This window comes from Microtus oregoni, unplaced genomic scaffold (genome assembly GCF_018167655.1).
Source record: "Microtus oregoni isolate MIOR12 unplaced genomic scaffold, Mior012 000050F_002, whole genome shotgun sequence".
NCBI classification, from domain to species: domain Eukaryota; kingdom Metazoa; phylum Chordata; class Mammalia; order Rodentia; family Cricetidae; genus Microtus; species Microtus oregoni.
The window spans coordinates 276,359-294,781 of record NW_024543226.1 but is presented as its reverse complement, the minus strand read 5'-3'; the positions used below and the strand labels follow the sequence as shown (position 1 = coordinate 294,781).

General features: G+C 40.6%; 1 protein-coding gene across 1 annotated transcript; it reads right to left on the bottom strand.

Annotated features, from left to right (window-relative positions):
* Positions 1-16,372: 16,372 nt before the first annotated feature.
* LOC121436717 (transcription elongation factor A protein-like 8) lies at positions 16,373-18,128 on the bottom strand. The gene is made up of 3 exons (XM_041636732.1): positions 18,040-18,128; positions 17,530-17,598; positions 16,373-16,947 (listed from the first exon to the last, which is right to left on the bottom strand). The coding sequence occupies exon 3, from the start codon at positions 16,911-16,913 to the stop codon at positions 16,578-16,580; it is 336 nt and encodes a 111-aa protein (XP_041492666.1). The 5' UTR covers positions 16,914-16,947; positions 17,530-17,598; positions 18,040-18,128; the 3' UTR covers positions 16,373-16,577.
* Between the last annotated feature and the right edge of the window lie 295 nt (positions 18,129-18,423).

Here is an 18,423-nt window from a genome sequence, read left to right as displayed (position 1 = left end):
ACAGGTGTAAGAATGACATTGTCTCAGAGTTGTTTTGATTTGCACTTCTCTGATGACTAAGGATGTTGAACATTTCCTTAAGTGTCTTCCAGCTATTTGAGATTCATATGTTGGGAGTTCTCAGTTTAGGTCTGTACCTCACTTTTTTATTGAACTATTTGTTCTTTTTTAAAAAATATTTTTATGGTTTATTTAACTTTATTTTATGTGCATTGTTGTGAAGGGGTCAGAGCCCCTGCAACTGGATCTTCAGACAGTTGTGGGCTGCCCTATGGGTGCTGGGAATTGAACCCGGGTCCCCTGAAAGAACAGGCAGTGCTCCTAATCACTGAGCCATCTCTCCAGCCCTATTTGTTCTTTTGATGTCCAGTTTCTAAAGTTCTTTGTAAATTTTGGAGATCAGTCCTCTGTCCAATGTGAGGTTGGTGAAGAAGATCTTTCCCCATTCTGTAAACTGCTGTTTTGTCTTGTTGACCATGTCCTTTGCTTCATGGAAGCTTCTCAGTTCCAGGAGATCCCATTTATTTATTGTTTCTCCCAGCATGTGTGCTACTGGAGTTATATTTAGGGGGTGATCTCCTGTGCCAATGTGTTCAAGCGTACTTCCCACTTTTTCTTCTATGAGGTTCAGTGTGGTTGGTTTTATGTTGAGGTCTTTGACCCATTTGGGCTGGAGTTTTGTGCATGGCGATAGATACGGATCTATTTTCATTCTTCTACATGTGATATCCAGTTATGCCAGCACCATTTATTAAATATGTTTTCTTTTTTCCATTTTATATTTTTTGCTTCTTTATCAAAAATCAAGTGTTCGTAGGTGTTTGGATTGATATCCAGGTCTTCTATTCAATTCTGTTGGTCCTCCTGTCTGTTCTTATGCCAGTACCAGGCTGTTTTCAGTACTGTAGCTCTGTAGTAGAGTTTGAAGTCAGGGATTGTGATGCCTCCAGAAGTTCCTTTACTGTACAGGATTGTTTTGGCTATCCTGGGTTTTTTGCTTTTCCATATGAAGTTAAGTATTATTCTTTCAAGGTCTGTGAAGAATTTTTCTGGGATTTTGCTGGACATTGCATTGAATCTGTAGTTTGCTTTTGATCAGATTGCCATTTGTACTATGTTAATTCTACCTACCCAAGAGCAAGGGAGATCTTTGCATTTTCTGGTGTCTTCTTCAATTCCTTTCTTCAAAGATTTAAAGTTCTTGTCATACAGGTTTTTCACTTGTTTGGTTAGAGTTACCACGAGATATTTTATTTTATTTGTGGCTATTTTGAAGGGTATGTTTCTCTCATTTCTTTCTCAGCTTGTTTATCATCTATATAAAGGAGGGCTACTGATTTTTTTAATCTCATGTCTTGCTACATTACTGAAGGTGTTTATGAGTTGTTAGAGTTCCCTGGTAGAAATTTTGGGGTCACTTATGTAAACTCTCCTATCATCAGCAAACAATGAAAGTTTGACCTTGTCTTTTCTGATTGGTATCCCTGATCTCCTTTAGTTGTTGTTGTTGTTTCATTTGGGGGGGGGGGGCATTTTTTTTTTTGGTTTTTGAGACAGTGTTTCTCTGTGAAACAGCCCTAGTTGTCCTGGAACTAGCTCTGTAGGCTAGGCTGGCCTCAAACACACAGAGATCTACCTGCCTCTGCTTCCTGAGTGAAAGGATTAAAGGCATGTGCCACCACCTCCTGGTGAGAAACTCATCTTTAAAGTATATATTTGCCTGGTGGTGGTGGCGCAAGCCTTTAATCCCACCACTTGGGAGGTAGAGGCAAGTGTATCTCTGTGAGTTCGAGGCCAGCCCTGTCTAGAAGAGCTAGTTCCGGGACAGGAACCAAAAAGCTATGGAGAAACCCTGTCTCAAAAAAAAATATATATAAAATAAAGGGGCTGGAGAGATGGCTCAGTGGTTAAGAGCATTGCTTGCTCTTCCAAAAGTCATGAGTTCAATTCCCAGCAACCACATGGTGGCTCACAACCATCTGTAATGAGGTTTTGTGCCTTCTTCTGGCCTGCAGACACACACACAGACAGAATATTGTATACATAATAAATAAATAAATATAAAAACAAAACAAAACAAACTTCTGTTTTTAAAAAAATAAAGCATATATTTTAATTAGGTGGTGATGACACACACCTTTAATCCAGCTCTCAGGAGGTAGAGGCAGGTGGATCTCTGTGAGTTCGAAGCCAGCCTCATCTACAGAGTGAGATCCAGAACAGCCAATGTTACACTGAGAAACCGTATCTTGAAAATCCAAAATAAGTGTACATGTCTTAGATACTGGTTTTGTCAATAACTGAAGGAAATATTCAAGGATTGAGGCTTTCTCTGGGCCAGGGATGGAACATGAGACTAACAGTAAAATGACTATGTATTAACTGCTTAGTTTGCATTCATAACCTGAACATAAAATTAAGACTTTAAGTTTATTATGTTATTAAAATGTTTTCGTTTACTAAAGATCTCTTACTGCTTTATAAGCCATGTTATCTATTGCTTTTTTTGTTTCTTTTAAAATTCTTTACTAATTTTATGACATGGTTATAAAGCTCTTGGAAGAAAAGAAAAACACATATATACAAAATAAACAAAATAAATAAAGGCCAGATGATGGTGGCACACGCCTTTAATCCCAGCAATCAGGGGGCAGAGGCAGGTGGGCCTCTGTAAGTTAGAGGCCAGACTGGTCTACAGAGGATAACACGGCTACACACATGTACACATACAAAAAGAAAATTGAAAACTCCCATGACCCTGTCCCTAAAGGCAAAAGCTGCCATTATTAAGCTCTTCATGTACTTTTTTTCTAACTTTCATATATGTAATGTATAAATATATTTTGATAGAGATTTGCATATATGTATATTAATATGCATAATTGTACATATACATGATTTTACTACAAAAATGAGGAAACTCTTAAAATACAGATGTGATGAGAATCACAAGGTAAAGAAGTGAAAGGAATAATGGCCAGCAGGAAAATCTCACACCAGCATTATCGCAAGGTTAAAATTAAGATGAAATACCAAAGAGAAGACTAAGAAACACAAGCAGAGGCTTTCAAAGCAATCCTTTATTAATACAAGAAAAATCATGACTAAAGAGGATAAAGTGACTTTTGAGAATCTATTTCTAACATTACATTAAATTTCTTAATTGTTTTTGAGATAGGGTTTGCTATGTCATCCAAGTTGGCCAGAAACTCACTACGTACGTAGCACAGGCTGATTATTATCTTGCCTCAGCCTCCAAATTTCTGCGACTACAGGGATAGACCACCAGGGTTGGCATTTTTCTTAGGTTTTTTTGTTGTTGTTGTTTTTGGATTTTTTTATTTATTAAAGATTTCTGCCTTCTCCCCGCCACTGCCTCCCATTTCCCTCCCCCTACCCCTTCCCCTATCAAGTCCCCCTCCCTCGTCAGCCCAAAGAGTAATCAGGGTTCCCTGCCCTGTGGGAAGTCCAAGGACCACCCACCTCCATCCAGGTCTAGTAAGGTGAGCATCCAAACTGCCTAGGCTCCCACAAAGCCAGTACGTGCAGTAGGATCAAAAACCCACTGCCATTGTTCTTGAGTTCTCAGTAGTCCTCACTGTCCCCTATGTTCAGCGAGCCCGATTTTATCCCAGGCTTTTTCAGACCCAGGCCAGCTGGCCTTGGTGAGTTCCCGATAGAACATCCCCATTGTCTCAGTGTGTGGGTGCACCCCTCGTGGTCCTGAGTTCCTTGTTCATGCTCTCTCTCCTTCTGCTCCTGATTGGGACCTTGAGATTTCAGTCCGGTTTGAGACAGAGTTTCTCTGTGTAGTCCTAGCTGTCCTGGAACTCGATTTATAGACCAGGCTGGCCTCCAACTCACAGAGATCAGATATGGTGATCATGTGATCCCAGGACTCAGAAGACTGAGATAAGAGGAGGGTCAACTCAAGGCAAGCCTGGGCTACATAAGAGTCTCTCAAAATAGCTGGGCAGTGGTGGCGCACACCTTTAATCCCAGCACTCGGGAGGCAGAGGCAGGAGGATCTCTGTGAGTTTGAGGCCAGCCTGGTCTACAAGAGCTAGTTCCAGGGCAGGCAACAAAGGGACACAGAGAAACCCTGTATTGAAAAAAAAAAAGAGTCTCTCAAAATAAATAAAGAAAATGAAATGAAAAAGAAAGTACCTAGATACATAGTTTAACTAACGCACCCAAAGTCATACTGTAAAGCTGAAGTTGATCTGTTTCATGTCACTGGTTGTGATCACAGACAAAAACAAAACAAAACAAAACAAAACAAAACAAAACAAAAAAAAAACAAAACCTACTTTGTAGCTCCCTCTCTGAAATACTGATGTTCTTCAGGACTCTTTCATAAAGAGATTTATCTTACCATTGTAACAAATGACTAGAAACTCAATTGCTTTACAGTTCTGAAGGCTAGGACTCTGAATTGTCTTACAAGGCTAAATTTAAGGTATTGATCAGACTTGTTCCTTCCTGGACAATCCAAAGAAGAATATAATCTTTTTGCTTTCTGCTTTGGTTGTCTGGTGGCATTTCTTGGTTTGTTCAATCACTACAATCTCTGCTTCCATTATGTCATTGAATTTTTGGCCTCTAATTTCCCTGTACCCTCCTTAAGGATGCTTGCTATTACATTTAAGGACCATGTGGATATTTTTCTGTAATCTGTGCATGTGTATGTGTCTGTGTACATACATTGCTGACTGAACCAGCAGCCTTGCACATGCTAAGTATGAATTCTACCACTGAGCTACAAGCCCCCCAATCAATGCCCAACATTAGTATTAAATTTATTGGACTTCCCACTTAAATGTCTTCAAAGATAAATATAATCTGACATACAGAGAACATTTTCATGGATTGTTATGTCTGCAAGTGTGGAATAGTTAGAGAGGTGGAAGAGAATATCCCTTTGGCTATAAGAACAGCTTTATATTCCAGGAGAAGATCATATTAGAAATCTGGTATACTTCTAAGCTGGCTACTGTTTTACTTCTGTCCTCTGCATACATTAGAATGCACTACTATTTGCATTACTTTGCTCAGCTTCCATCCTTTCCACAGCCTCCTGTTCCCTAGCTCTCCATTCCTATTACTCCCATCTTTCTTTGCACTCATCCAGTGATAACTTGGTCTGGGGATCCTGACTTTGTTTTCATTCAACACAAGATGATAGTTGAATGGAACAGAAAGGGACGTGTTTCTCCCATCGCTGACAAAGCAGCTTAAATGATGTTTCTCCACTGCAAGGTCTAATATAACTGATAAGAGGAGACTTCTGCCTTGTCCTAAATTAGGTTACCTGACTGAAGAGTCATGGGAGGAAAGAGAAAGATCATTTTTACACAGTTTCAAGCTGAATCAAGAAAGATGAACAAAAGATACTGTCCACTTGCTTTTTGTTGTTTTAGTTTTCATTTTTTGTTTTTGATTTTGTTTCGTCCTGAAGATTGCCCATCAAGGCTACACCACACTTTGTTTTTAAAGCAACAACCAAGAAGCAGAAAAAGCTTTTAAAATGAATTGTCCTCATGCCCCAGTATTTTACCTGTTTTGTGTTTTCTTGCTCTTCTTTAAGTACAGATAATAAAGGTTCAAGTACTTGTAAAATATTTCAAGTATAATGAATTAGATAATTAAACATTTTTCAAGAATAATAAAGTGGGGCTGGAGAGATGACTCAGCAGTTAAGAGCATTGCCTACCCTTCCAAAGGTCCTGAGTTCAATTCCCAGCAATCACATGGTGGCTCACAACCATCTGTAAGGAGGTCTGGTGCCCCCTTCTGGCCTGCAGGCATACATGCAGACAGAACACTATATACATAAAAATAAATAAATAAAATATTTTTTAAAGAATAATAAAGTGTATTTCCTGTCTATATTGCATTCACCAATTACTATTTTAAAATTCCTTCCCCTTACACATGCACATATTCTTTCTCACTGCCAGACAATTTAAAAACAAGTCATATATATCTTGCTTCAATTTAAAAATTTTTCTTTTACTGAAAATAGATTTTTTATACAATATATTCTGATTACATTTTATTTTCTTAACAAGACACCCTTCTAAACAACTAATACAATCATGGAGACACTGAGAAAATTTAGCATTAATATACTATTTCTGAACTAGAAACCTTACTCAAATCATATATCACATTGAATTCAGATGAATTTGAACATCTTTTAATCTGGAGAAGTTTCTTTTTTTTTCATAGCATTGACATTTCGATAAGGATGTGAAACAACTGGAGTTCTCACATTGCTAGTATGAGTATAAAATAGTACAGTCTCTTAAGACAACTGTCTGGCAACTTCATATCAAATTAAATGCTTACCTTGTCTATAACCCAGAAATTCTTTTTGAGGTATTTTCCAAGAGAAATGAGAATGGATATGGACAAAAAGACTTACAGAAATGTACATAAGGACTGTAGTTGTAATAGACAGAAATGGATACAATTCTTTTATTCCACAATATCGGAATGGATAAACAAACTGTTCTGTATTTATGCAGAAATAATAGTAAGAGAATAAGCTACCAATGAACGCAACTATGAAAACTAATTTCTTAGAGAGAGAGAGAGAGAGAGAGAGAGAGAGAGAGAGAGAGAGAGAGAGAAAGAGAGATATAGAGATAGAGAGAGAGATGGAGATAGATAGGATGTTGTTGTATTGCTCAGGCTTGTCTCAAACTCCATATGCAGCTAGCCCTCACTGTCTTTGAACATGCAATCCTGTATCTGCTTCCAGAGTTCTGGGACTTTAAGTCTTAAGAGTTCGGGAATTACATACATGTACCCCTTAGCCCACAGATAACAAAGTCTTTTCATTTGGTTTGTTTATTTTAGCATTTGTTTCTTTGAGACAGTCTCCCTGAGCAGCTAGGAACGGCTTTGAATTTTAATCCCCCTGCCTCCACGTCCCAAGTGTTGTGATTACAGGTGTATATCTCTTCACCCAAGATGAATCCTGTTTTTACAGCGGACATTCATTGTACAGAAGGATAGCCTTCATTGCAATGTTTGCACACATGCTTATAAATGTTCTCTAATATTATCCTCTTCGCTATTTTCTGCTCTTCTTCTCTCCCATTGCTCTCTGTGCTCTTCCCCAATAGTCTCTCTTTTACATGTCTTTGTAAAATTATTCTAGAGTGGCCAAGAGGTGGCTTAGTAGTCAAGAGTACCAACTGTTTTTCCAGGGAATGGGGTTCAATTCCCAACACCCATATGGTAGCTCACAGCCAAGTGTCTGTAACTCCAGTTCCAGGGAAGCGAATGCCATCTAGGAGCATTCACTGATACCAGGCACACAAAGGTGCACAGAAACATGCAGGCAAACATACTCATATAATAAGATAATAAAACAAATTTTGAATAAAACAAAATTTTAGATTCTGAACATGAAAGAAAGCAAACAATCTTTGCTTTCCTGAGTCTATCTTGTTTTACTTAACACACTAAACTCCAGTTCTACCATGATAAATTTTTATTATTATTTATTTATTTATTTTTATAAGATAAATTTTTAAAGTATTATATGAATGATAGATAAGACTGTAGTTATATACAAGTACATACATGCCATACACTCATTCTTATCTAAAGTTCTTCAATAGATAATTTAATATAAATGTATGAAATAGCTAGAGTGGTTTCCAGCAAGGAAGTGGCTAAGATGGAATTTTGAGAAAGATGGAAATGTTATATTTTATAATTTTAGTTATATTGAATTGCACAGTTGATATCTGTACATTTCCCTGTATGTAAGTTTTGTCTGAATTTTCCAAACTCACATAAATCAGAATACATTCATCATGAAGGCAAGAACATTGCTTTGTGTATTGCTGTGTTTTAGGTCCTATCCAAAAGCCAGGACAATGAACAGGAGCTCAGTAAATGAATACAAAAATCATCAGAACTTGGACATCATCAACACTATGATTGTCAATAATATTATAATGAAGATTTGGGCAGTCAACCATATATAATACATATGTGTTATGTATTTGAAACCTCATTAATTCATTTTCTGGCTTACTAAGAATCCTGTTCATCATTTACAGAATGATGCTGAAATGGTATTTCAACAGATTTTACTGTTTCAAGAAGTTGTATTTCCCCCACTATAACCACTTTACACAGTGAACTGATAAGATCGAAGAACCAATTGTAGGCGGGTAGTTGTGGTGCAAGGCTTTAATCCCAGCACAGAGGAGGCAGAGGCAGAAGAGCTAGTTCCAAGACAGGCTCCAAAGCTGCAAAGAAACCTTTTCTCAAAAAAGAAAAAAAAAAACCTATTTGTAAAAGTGATGACCACTTGGCAGAGTTATACCCACAGGACTGATTAATACTATTTTTCTGTTTTGAATGATCAGCCCTGGAAGGCGACTGAATACATAGAGTCTTTAAACTCTGAGATGGACAAATAGATATTGACTGGAAAGGTCAGACACTAGAGAAGCCTTCTAGGAAATATTTATTAGACTGGATGAATAAACAGATGAAGGGTGGACCAGTGACTATCTGGTACACGTAACTAAAGACATGTCTTTCTAATATTTCTCTCTCCATACATCTATAGCAAATTTCAAGTGAACTGTATACTTTTCTGTGATGTTGGTCATCCAGTCCAGGAGCACATGCATGCCAGACAAGTAGTGTCTACCACTGAGCTACCTATACACCTCAAGTCAGTTCAACGATATGCTGTTAAAGTCATATTGCTTCCTATTTTATTTTCAGAATTTGTGTTACTTTATTGGACAGTTTTTAGGAAATAGTTAGTCACGAAAAGCCACCATGTGACCAAAGATAGAACTATAGAATCAATTCAGATACCAATAGGGAGTGTGGTAAGAAGGTGAGAGAGAAGAGAAATCTCATAGGTAGGATCCATACTTAGAACAGGTTCTTCTCTGAAGTAAATGAAAAAGGAAACAAATGAAGAATTGAAAGCGCAATGAATTGCTGTATCAGATAACGAGAAAGGAAAAAGGGGACTATATTGTTCACACCTGTATGGTGTTCTAAATCTCCACATAGTCATTGGAAAAAATAAAACTGAAAATACAGAGGACAAATATGAAGCAATAGATTTTCAATACATAATCTAGAAATAGGCACTTTAAATATTTTGTTATTTGTTCTTAATCCATGGGGTATGGGGATAGTATAGATGGTTTTGCTTGTAAACATATGTCAAAGACATTTCTGTATCAATGATGTACTTTTACAACATATTTTATGATTCATGACAATAAGATTTCAGATGCTCTGACATATATAGCTAAATTATATGAAAGTTTGGAGATTTATTTGTTACTGGCTTACAACACAGAAATAGCATTAATATGAATATATATTGTAAATAGTATTGAGCTATTGTTTTTAATATTACAAGTGAATTACAGCTAGTTATGTTGTTCTTTTGGTCCCTGCCCTAGCCACGCCCACTCCTTTTAACTCCTGACCTCCGCCTTGCCCGCTCTCTTCCTGCTTTTCCTCTCACACGGGGCTTTTGCCTCTCTCTCTCTTCTCCTCTCTCTCTCTCTCTCCCTCTCTCCTTCTCTCTCTCTCTCTCTCTCTCTCTCTCTCTCTCTCTCTCTCTCTCTCTCTCTCTCTCTCTCTCTTTCTCCCTTCCCCTTTTTAATAAACATTTATGGCTATTTCCTGTGTTTATATGTCTGACCCACCGCCGCCGACTGTAGTCGCTTGCGCACCCGCCGGAGTTTGCTGCGGGGCAGGGGGACCCCAAGGGATATTTTTTAAAGAATAAGAAGTTATTTTATTTAGCTTGTCTGGAAACTGCTTTTGATATGCAATTGAGAAGGGTAAATGATGATTATGGCACTAGCAAAGATGACTGATATACTAACATGCTGTGAAAGCCTACTATATGTCCAGCATTACCTATAGTTTCCTAAATTCACTTTCTATAAGTCAGTCTCATTTTATATATGAATATAATTCATTTTTTAGGTGAATTAACCATTCTGATCTCATATTTCTAAGCAGAGACTCTTGCTTTCCTATGTGCTTTTCCAATAAACTTAGTTCATCATTTTAGGTAATGGGTTCCAGGGCATGGTTAATGACTGTTTCCAAATCTTACATTACGTGGTCTGTGCTTAACAAGAGTTCACAAATTGTTCACTCAACACCATCCCTTGATGATGATTATAGAGATGACAGCAGCAACAAAGGTGTTGGAGAGGAAGCATTTTGTTTGATCTAAGATTCTTATGTCTGGGACACTATGAACGTCCCAGCTTCTAAGAAAGTAGATGTCCTTCAAGAAAGAAGACAATTGATGTATAGAAGGCCCTATACCAATAGGGAGAAAAGTCCACAGTGGTTAATAACTGATTCGTTTGCCTTTTAAGGCAATCCATATACTTAACCACCTTGCGCTTCTTTTCTGATTACTTTCTTTTTTCTTTATCTATTTGCTCTCCCTCCCTGCCTCCCCCCCCCCTCTGTGTTTATGTGGGACTTATAAGAAAACTTGCTGGAGGAGTTGGTTCTCTCCCTCCTTGTTAAGTGTGCCAGATATCCAACTCAGGGGTCAGGTTTGGCAGCAAACACCTTTGCCTGCTGAGACATTCCTAAGGGCCCCACTTTGCATTTCTAAACCAAAGAATTTGAGTTTTCACCTCATTACCCAAATAATCCTTTAAGATGTCAGGCACTGGGACTAAGCTCCCAAAAGAGAAGGCTCTAAGGTTAGCAGCTTCTTAAGGCTTTTGAAGAGTTCAGGTTCCCAACACCCACATCCGACAGCTCAAAGCTCACAGCTATGAGTACCTGCAGCTCCCAGGGAGTGTCTGACACCTCTGGCCTCCGTGGTTAACCCCACATAGGCATGCTCATACCCACACATGAACAAACACACACACACACGCACACACACACTTAGAAATAACAAAAGCAGCCAGGCTTTGTAGCGCACGCCTTTAATCCCAGCACTTGGGACGAAGAGAAAGGTGGATCTCTGAGAGTTGGAGGGCAGTCTGGTCTACAAAGTGAGTTCCAGAACAGTCAAGGCTACACAGAAAAACCCTGTCTCAAAAATAAATAAATAAACAAACAAATAAATAAAAATGACGAAAGTAAATCTTATAACAAAAGATGCCAGAAACATTCTTCAGATGACAAATATGAAGAACCCTACTTCCTCCACCTGCAATGCCTTAAAAAGCAGCTTTATTTGCTTTTTGCAGTGTACATGCGTGCATGCGCATATGCAGGCGAATGAAAGTGCACAAAGAGGCCAGAGGCAGTGGCTCTCCTGGAGCTAGAGGTACAGGTGGTTGTGAGCACAAAAATGTGGCTACCGGGAACTGAACTCAGGTCCTCTGGAAGAGAAGCAAGTGCTCTTAGAGCCACTGAACCATGTCTCCAGTCCCTTAAAAATCATCTAAACATCATTTCAGTTGGACTGCCTTGAGTCTCCAAATCAAAAACTGAGGCTACAGTATAGGGCAGTTCAAATAACAGCATTTTTTTTCTCCCAAGATGTAGGATCCGAAGCCCTTGCAAGCTTTCCTTTACCTGTGATCATCTACGATCCTGGTTCCGAGCTGACAGACATGAGATGTCCTGCATTAGACACAGAGCTAACTCATTACAGAACCACATTTCAGGCCACTCTGGAAGTCTGAAGAGGGTGGGTGAGACGAGAATAGGGGACGTCTTATTTGCAAGGTAACCTCAGTTTTGCCAGTTATTCCAGAGGCCAGTTCACTGAACTCCGAAGCAAGGCTCAGCTTCTTATTTTTCAAACCCCAGTGACCAAGCCAGACCCCGTGAGACACCTAAGTATCTCAAAGGCTGTCCTCACCAGTGTTTCCAGTGGGGAAGCTTTGAGACTTTATCGCTTCTCCTGGAAAAGAAATACATTTCCCCAAAGAGAAAGATTAACAGAAGAAAAGATTACGTGCTCTGGCTTGGAGTGGAAACATCCCTCCAGGTACGTCTGTTCAGGATAGCTCCGCCCTCAGCTCTGGAAACCCTCAGGGCTGATACAGTCTTGAGCAGAGAAGCCAAAAGGCACGCTCAGCCCACAGAGGAGTGCCCTGTGCCAGAGTGGTCCTCCTTAGTACCAGTGTACTGAATATAGCCCTTCTAATCAAACTTTCACCGTGAGTCTAGCCTCTGGAACCTTCCTCCTGTGGGAATTCCAGCCCAACCACCATCCATCTGGCTGGTGTAATCTTGAACAAACATCGGCATTTGTAGGGGTTTTCTAATATGCTTTACTCATGTTGCAAGAAGGGAATGCCTAACTCAGCATGATGTTCAAGAAACAAAATTTTATCTGATATTACATCTCTCCTTTGGCTTTTTAATTCTGTATTTCATCATAAACAGGAAGCTTTCGAGTCTTATATATAGAACCGTTAATATTTTTCTTTAAAATTTTATTTATTGGGCTGGAGAGATGGCTCAGTGGTTAAGAGCATTGCCTGCTCTTCCAAAGGTCCTGAGTTCAATTCCCAGCAACCACATGGTGGCTCACAACCATCTGTAATGAGGTCTGGTGCCCTCTTCTGGCCTTCAGGCATACACGCAGAAAGGATATTGTATACTAAATAAATAAATATTAAAAAAAATAAAATTTTATTTATGTTTATATAAGCTTTCTAACTTTAACTTTGAAATGTCAGTAAGCATTCAGACACACACACACACACACACACACAGACACACACACACACACACCATGGAAAAGTAGCCAGTGCTCTTTAATGCTGAGCCATCTCTCCAGCCTCAGCGTTCACTAATGATTTATTCTATTTATCTCAGGGTCTTCGTTTATGTTTGGAAGCACCCTGTCCATACCAGTGATCCCCTGGGGCCGCTTGTTAGCTCTGTTGTATTTCCCCCTATCTTCAGAGTATGAATCAAGTGAATTATATGGGAGCCCCAGAAATCAGATGCTCAAGACCCTCCCCAGGTGACTGCTGAAGGAGAGAACACAAGCCACTTTAGGGAAGCATTTGGACGACAATCTTCTCTGTCTCTCACTTTCCTTCCCTCTCTCCTCTCCACAATTATTTGTTCTAACTCCAGAGAAGTAAACCGTGCTTGCTCTAAAGACTGAGCGCCATCTCAAACTGCGCATGGCAGGAGAAACTGACCCCTTCGAGTTGTCTTCTGACCTTCGCACACTCGCACACTAATAAAGAAGTGTAATTTAAAAATTTAAAGGAAAAATGAGCTGACATTGGACGTAGGCCAAAGAGGGCTCTTAAGGAAAATAGTAGATTCAGGCACTGGGTAAGTGTACGGTTTTGTTTTATTTTTTTAAAAAAAATAATTTATTTTATATACATTAGTATTTTACCTACATGTGTCTGTGTGAGGATACTGGGTGTCCTAGAACTGAAGTAACAGACAGTTGTAAGCTACCCTGTGAGTGCTGGGAGTTGAACCCAGGTCCTCTGGAAGAACAGCCAAAGCGATCTCTCCAGCTCCATGAAGAATTTTTTAATGTCATCCACTTATAATTCCTGATAGAGGCTAAATAAAGGGGACAGATCATTCTAATCTTTTCTCTATCTTCACCTTTCTATGCTTATCTAGATTTTCTATTTTTTATTTTAAAATGGAATTGACTCATTTTATATTAAAAACAAAGGTATTCGTTAATAGTTAAACTTTGTTAAAACACCATTAAAGCATGATGTATCAGACAAACTCCCATCAGTATATGGAGATATCAGGATCTATATCCTGTAGAATCAGATACCCTTTATTCTACAGGAGCAATGCAATACCTATCATTTATCCAACAGCCATTCAACTGCAAGTACATTCATCATGTCCATAGTACCTTTGAAAGTTTATGAATCTTTCCTTATGTCAGCATGGGATAGGTAGATGGGGGTGGTTATGATTCTTCGCTACACCTGCATACACACACATCTTTGCTTTATCAACCTTTTTTTTTTCTTGCAAGAAATGAGATGGAAAACAAAACAACTTCGTACAATTTACACATGTTCCCTGAGGGTCTCCTGAACCAATGGGGCCTGCCTGTAGCCATCAGATAGATTTTTCTTAGACGGCAAGGACACAATCTTGTTTTGTGTTGGCAGAGTGCTTTTCTACTATGTAGAAATCATTGAATTTGATCCCCAGCATCACATACACTGAAAGCGGTGGTACTCACCTGCAGTCCTTACACTTGGCAAGTGGAGACCAGAGGATCAGAAGCTTAAGGTCATATTAAGCTACAAAGCAAGCCAGTGGCAACGGGGATAAGATGTCTCAAAAAACAAAAGCAAAAACACCAAAACGCCCAGCAATTCATATATATATATATATATATATATATATATATATATATATATATTTTTTTTTTTTTCATTTAAACCGGTACTTTGGTCTACTCTCACATAAGGTCATTCTAACAGGATGGAACTCATACAAAGGAAAATGAACCACATTTAAAAACAAAAGGGATTGCTTTTGCTAAAGACTCTCTAAGTCACCCTCATAAATGCAGACGTTTTTAAAATTTCTGTGTACGTATGACCCTGCATGAACACATGTGCACCACGTCTGTGTGAAGACCAGAAAAAGGGTTTCAGGTCTCCTGCAACTAGAGCTACAGGCAGTTATGAGCCACCCTGCGGGTGTTAGAAATTGAATCCTCCGCTAGAGCAGCTAAGCATGAAGCACAGCTCACTACCTACTGCGCTGGGCTGCTACTGAAGGGAGACTTGAAGTCGGGAAGAGTGCTGTGGCTCCAACTTGACAGTCTCAGCACTTGAGAAGCTGAGGAAGGACTACCATGAATTCCAGGCTAGCCTGGGCTACAGAATAACCCAAACAAAAAGAGCCAATTACAGTGGCACTGCCTGTATTTGAACATTGGGGGTGGGGATGGGAGCTCAACTGGGGAATTTCCAGGAAACCCAGTGGGATCTTGATACTCTCAGTACCCCCAGTGGCGGGGCCAGCAGAGAGCAAAGGATCTAGCCTAAGTGGCCCTAGTTGGCAGGGTGACAGGTCCTAGGAAAGGGCTGGGGAACTCAACAACAGATTGGCATGGAAGCCCCCATCACTGCCTACCAGCCTTACATCTAAGCACAGGTGAGCGAGGCCATATTCTCCCTCAGATGATGGCCCACTAATGTTCCACACAGATCCTAACGGGGCAAGGATTTTCCCCATGAAAAGACCAAGTCTTAAGCAAGTGTATCTATAATGATTGCCAGTTTTATTCCTCTGGCTAAGAAATCCAGAGGTAATTCCAGGTTTACATTTCTTTTTAATAGTTCTTCATCAAGAGTTTAGTGCCTTTATTGCCTCTACAAGCTGGTTACAAATTAATTTTAATTAACTCCCACTTATTAAAAAGTTCTTTGTGAGACATATTCATTAAAAAATACAAGCAAAAGGCAAAATTAAAACACACCACACTGAAAGACCCCCACTCACTAAGCAGCAGTAACGCCATTTTGCAAGGCTTAAACTTTGGAGCAACATAAGTAAAATTAGAGCAGGGAAGTTCGACTTGAGAACAAGGGCGGAGAGGCCAGGCAGTCAGCCATCTGGCCCCAAGCGATAAGGAGCCAACTAGAAACAGGGAAAGTAGAAGGCCCTCTGGACACCCCCTCCCAGAACCCAAAGCTGGCCTGCTCTCATAAGAACATCCCGTTTGCTTAGGGAAACAGGATGCCTATAGTCAGTGAAAGACCCCCACCTAGCAGCATTAAGTTAGCAGCAGCCATAACAAGGTTTGAATTCTTTTAGCAATATAACTAAAAGCTAGGATATGGGAATTCAATTTAGAGATAAGGGCGTTGGCCAACTTAGGGGCAGGGGCGTTGAGCCAGGCAAGATATCTATGGTCAACCATCTGGACTGCCAGCAGGGGACTTGGGGTCCAGAGGAAGAGTTTGAGCCTTAGATGGGCCAAGTCAGCATGCATGTCTGATTTCTTGGAAACCATAGAACTGCACCCGAGCCTTATTTGAATTGCCCAATCAGAACCCTGTAACTATGCGTCTCGCTTCTGTACCCGCGCTTCTGCCTCCCCACCTTATAAAAATTCACTGCCCCAACCTGAGGGCGCGCTTGTCTCCCGAGAGACTAAGTCGCCCCAGGTACCTGTGTACTGAATAAAGCCTCTTGCTATTTGCATCCGAAGAGTGGTCTCGCTGTTCCTTGGGAGGGTCTCCTCAGCCTGAAAGACTGCCCACCACTGGGGTCTTTCAACACAAAAAAGCACTGTTAAGTTTTTTGATACATGTACACATGTATACAAATTTTCCTATATATGCGAGTTGATACTAAATATGCTGCTTTTAAATTGTATAATATGGAATGAACACATTTCCATGCATACGGGTGAAACTTTCCAACTTTTTATTGAAAAATAAACGTGGAAAATGGGTCAAAATCCAAAATCCAATGAGATGCTGGTAACACCGAAACTATCTAAAATACCTCCAGGTAATTAAAAGTAAAATGAAGTTCAAAGATACATCAGAAAATGCTAAGAGAAAGAAAGCAGCAGCCAGATTTCAACATCAGAGAAAAAAAAGATTTCAAGGCCTGAAGCACACAGGATATGGACGGCTTCGGGAATGTCTTTGTTTCCAATGCATCATCACAAACTTGTTTCTTACTCTTCTTATCTCTTCCCTAAGCCTTTCCAACTCATCCACTCCTCTTAACACTTCGTCAGGGTTCAGATGCCTTGTGGGAGTGTCCTCTAAAGGTTCAGGGCCGGGTTGAGCAGGCTCTGCATCCTCCCCCACACTTTCTCCAGAAGCCTGAAGATTTCCTCCTGCCTGCTGAGGTGAGTCTTCTGAAGGATGGCCTTCATCTGCCTTTGGTGTATTCTGGGGTGTTCCTTCATTCTCATCACAAGACTTTTGCATGTTGAGTATTTCTTTTTTTTTGAATAAATTAACCCTAGGGGGAAAAAACAAGGAAGCAAAACAGATTAGGTGCTAGGGAAATGAACAAGCTCACGTGTTCCCATAGCGACTGACTTTTCTGATTCAGGTCTCCAATTGCCAAAAAGTTTTCAAACTAGACAAGTCAGGCTCTGAGCTCCTGACTCCACCCCTTCCCTCCCCCTTCTCCTTGCTTTCTAACTCCATCTTCTCCTGTCCCGGCTCCAGCCCACCATTTTCCCAGCAGGCCCTGCAACAAACCTCTCCAAGCACCGAAATGGGAGCAGCGTGGAAGCAATTAACCCTTCCCACACCACATGGCTCTAACACTCCCGCCCTTTAGGGCTTTCCCAAGTCATCCCGTCCTCAGCCTCTCCCGGGCGAAGGTCTGGTTAGCAGCCTCCTCTCTCTCTCTTTTAAATGTCTTTAGCCTCTCCCCTTTATTCTTTCACCCCTTTTCCGCTGCAGGATCTGAACGGGCTTTCTGTGCTTAATCCGGATGGAAAGTCGCTGAGGCGCCCCTGGGATGTGCTTTGGTGTCTTCCACACTTCTACCCCCACCCAGAGGGACCTAAAGCAATCGCACCCTTGCACTGACCTGTAGGTATCTGAAGATTTGCCTCTCTTCTTGCACCTCGATTTATGTCGCGCCCCAAAGACAAGAGTCCTGAAGAAAGACAGGAGTGCTTGGTGAGCATGCCAGTGCGTGGATCAAAAGGTCTCTTTTACGAATATAAGCGTTGATAGCACAAAGTTCTTCCAGGTCCCCCTCTTCTCCCTCCTTTTGTGGCAACCCCGCCTTCATCTGTACCCTCGGTTTCCCAGTAAGAGAGAAAAGAACCAGACAAGTTTTTCTCACATTGTTACTGTTCCTTCTCTCCGTCTCTCTCGTATTTTGCCTTTGCCCCTCTCTTTTCTTTCTCTCTGTGGGACTCATTAACTACCTCCCTCACAGTCTGCCCCATCCCTCACTAAGCAGTCTTAAACCTCTCACACAAAATAGTTTAGCAGAATCCTAAGAAAGAGAAATAGTGCAGGATGAGTGTGCTTTCTGAGCTCTGCTCCCCCCACCCTACGGTCTCTGAGCCAGCGCCCACTAGTAAAGTACCTGGAAAGCGCTGGGTTACTCTTCTCTTGCAGGACTGAGCTGCTACTGAGGAACTGGGCCTGGACTATAAGGACTTCTGCACACGTCGACTGCTGGTCACGTGAGGGTCGCGTCATCAATGAGCTCCAGCCCTGGCTTATCCCTGCCATTAACATAACAGCCCGCCCCCTACATTCCCTTCACTTGATACTGTCAATCTTTTTTCTTATTTGCCAATCGGAGACAATAAAACTGGTATCGTCACCAAGTAGTATCTATTCTACCTTACTCATGTTACATAGGAAAGAACAGTCTTTTAGGGTACGTCGACCAATTCTCCTAAATTGGGAAGTCATCTCTTTCTCTCCCTCGCACCTTCCCCTCCCCCAAAATCCTACAATCCAC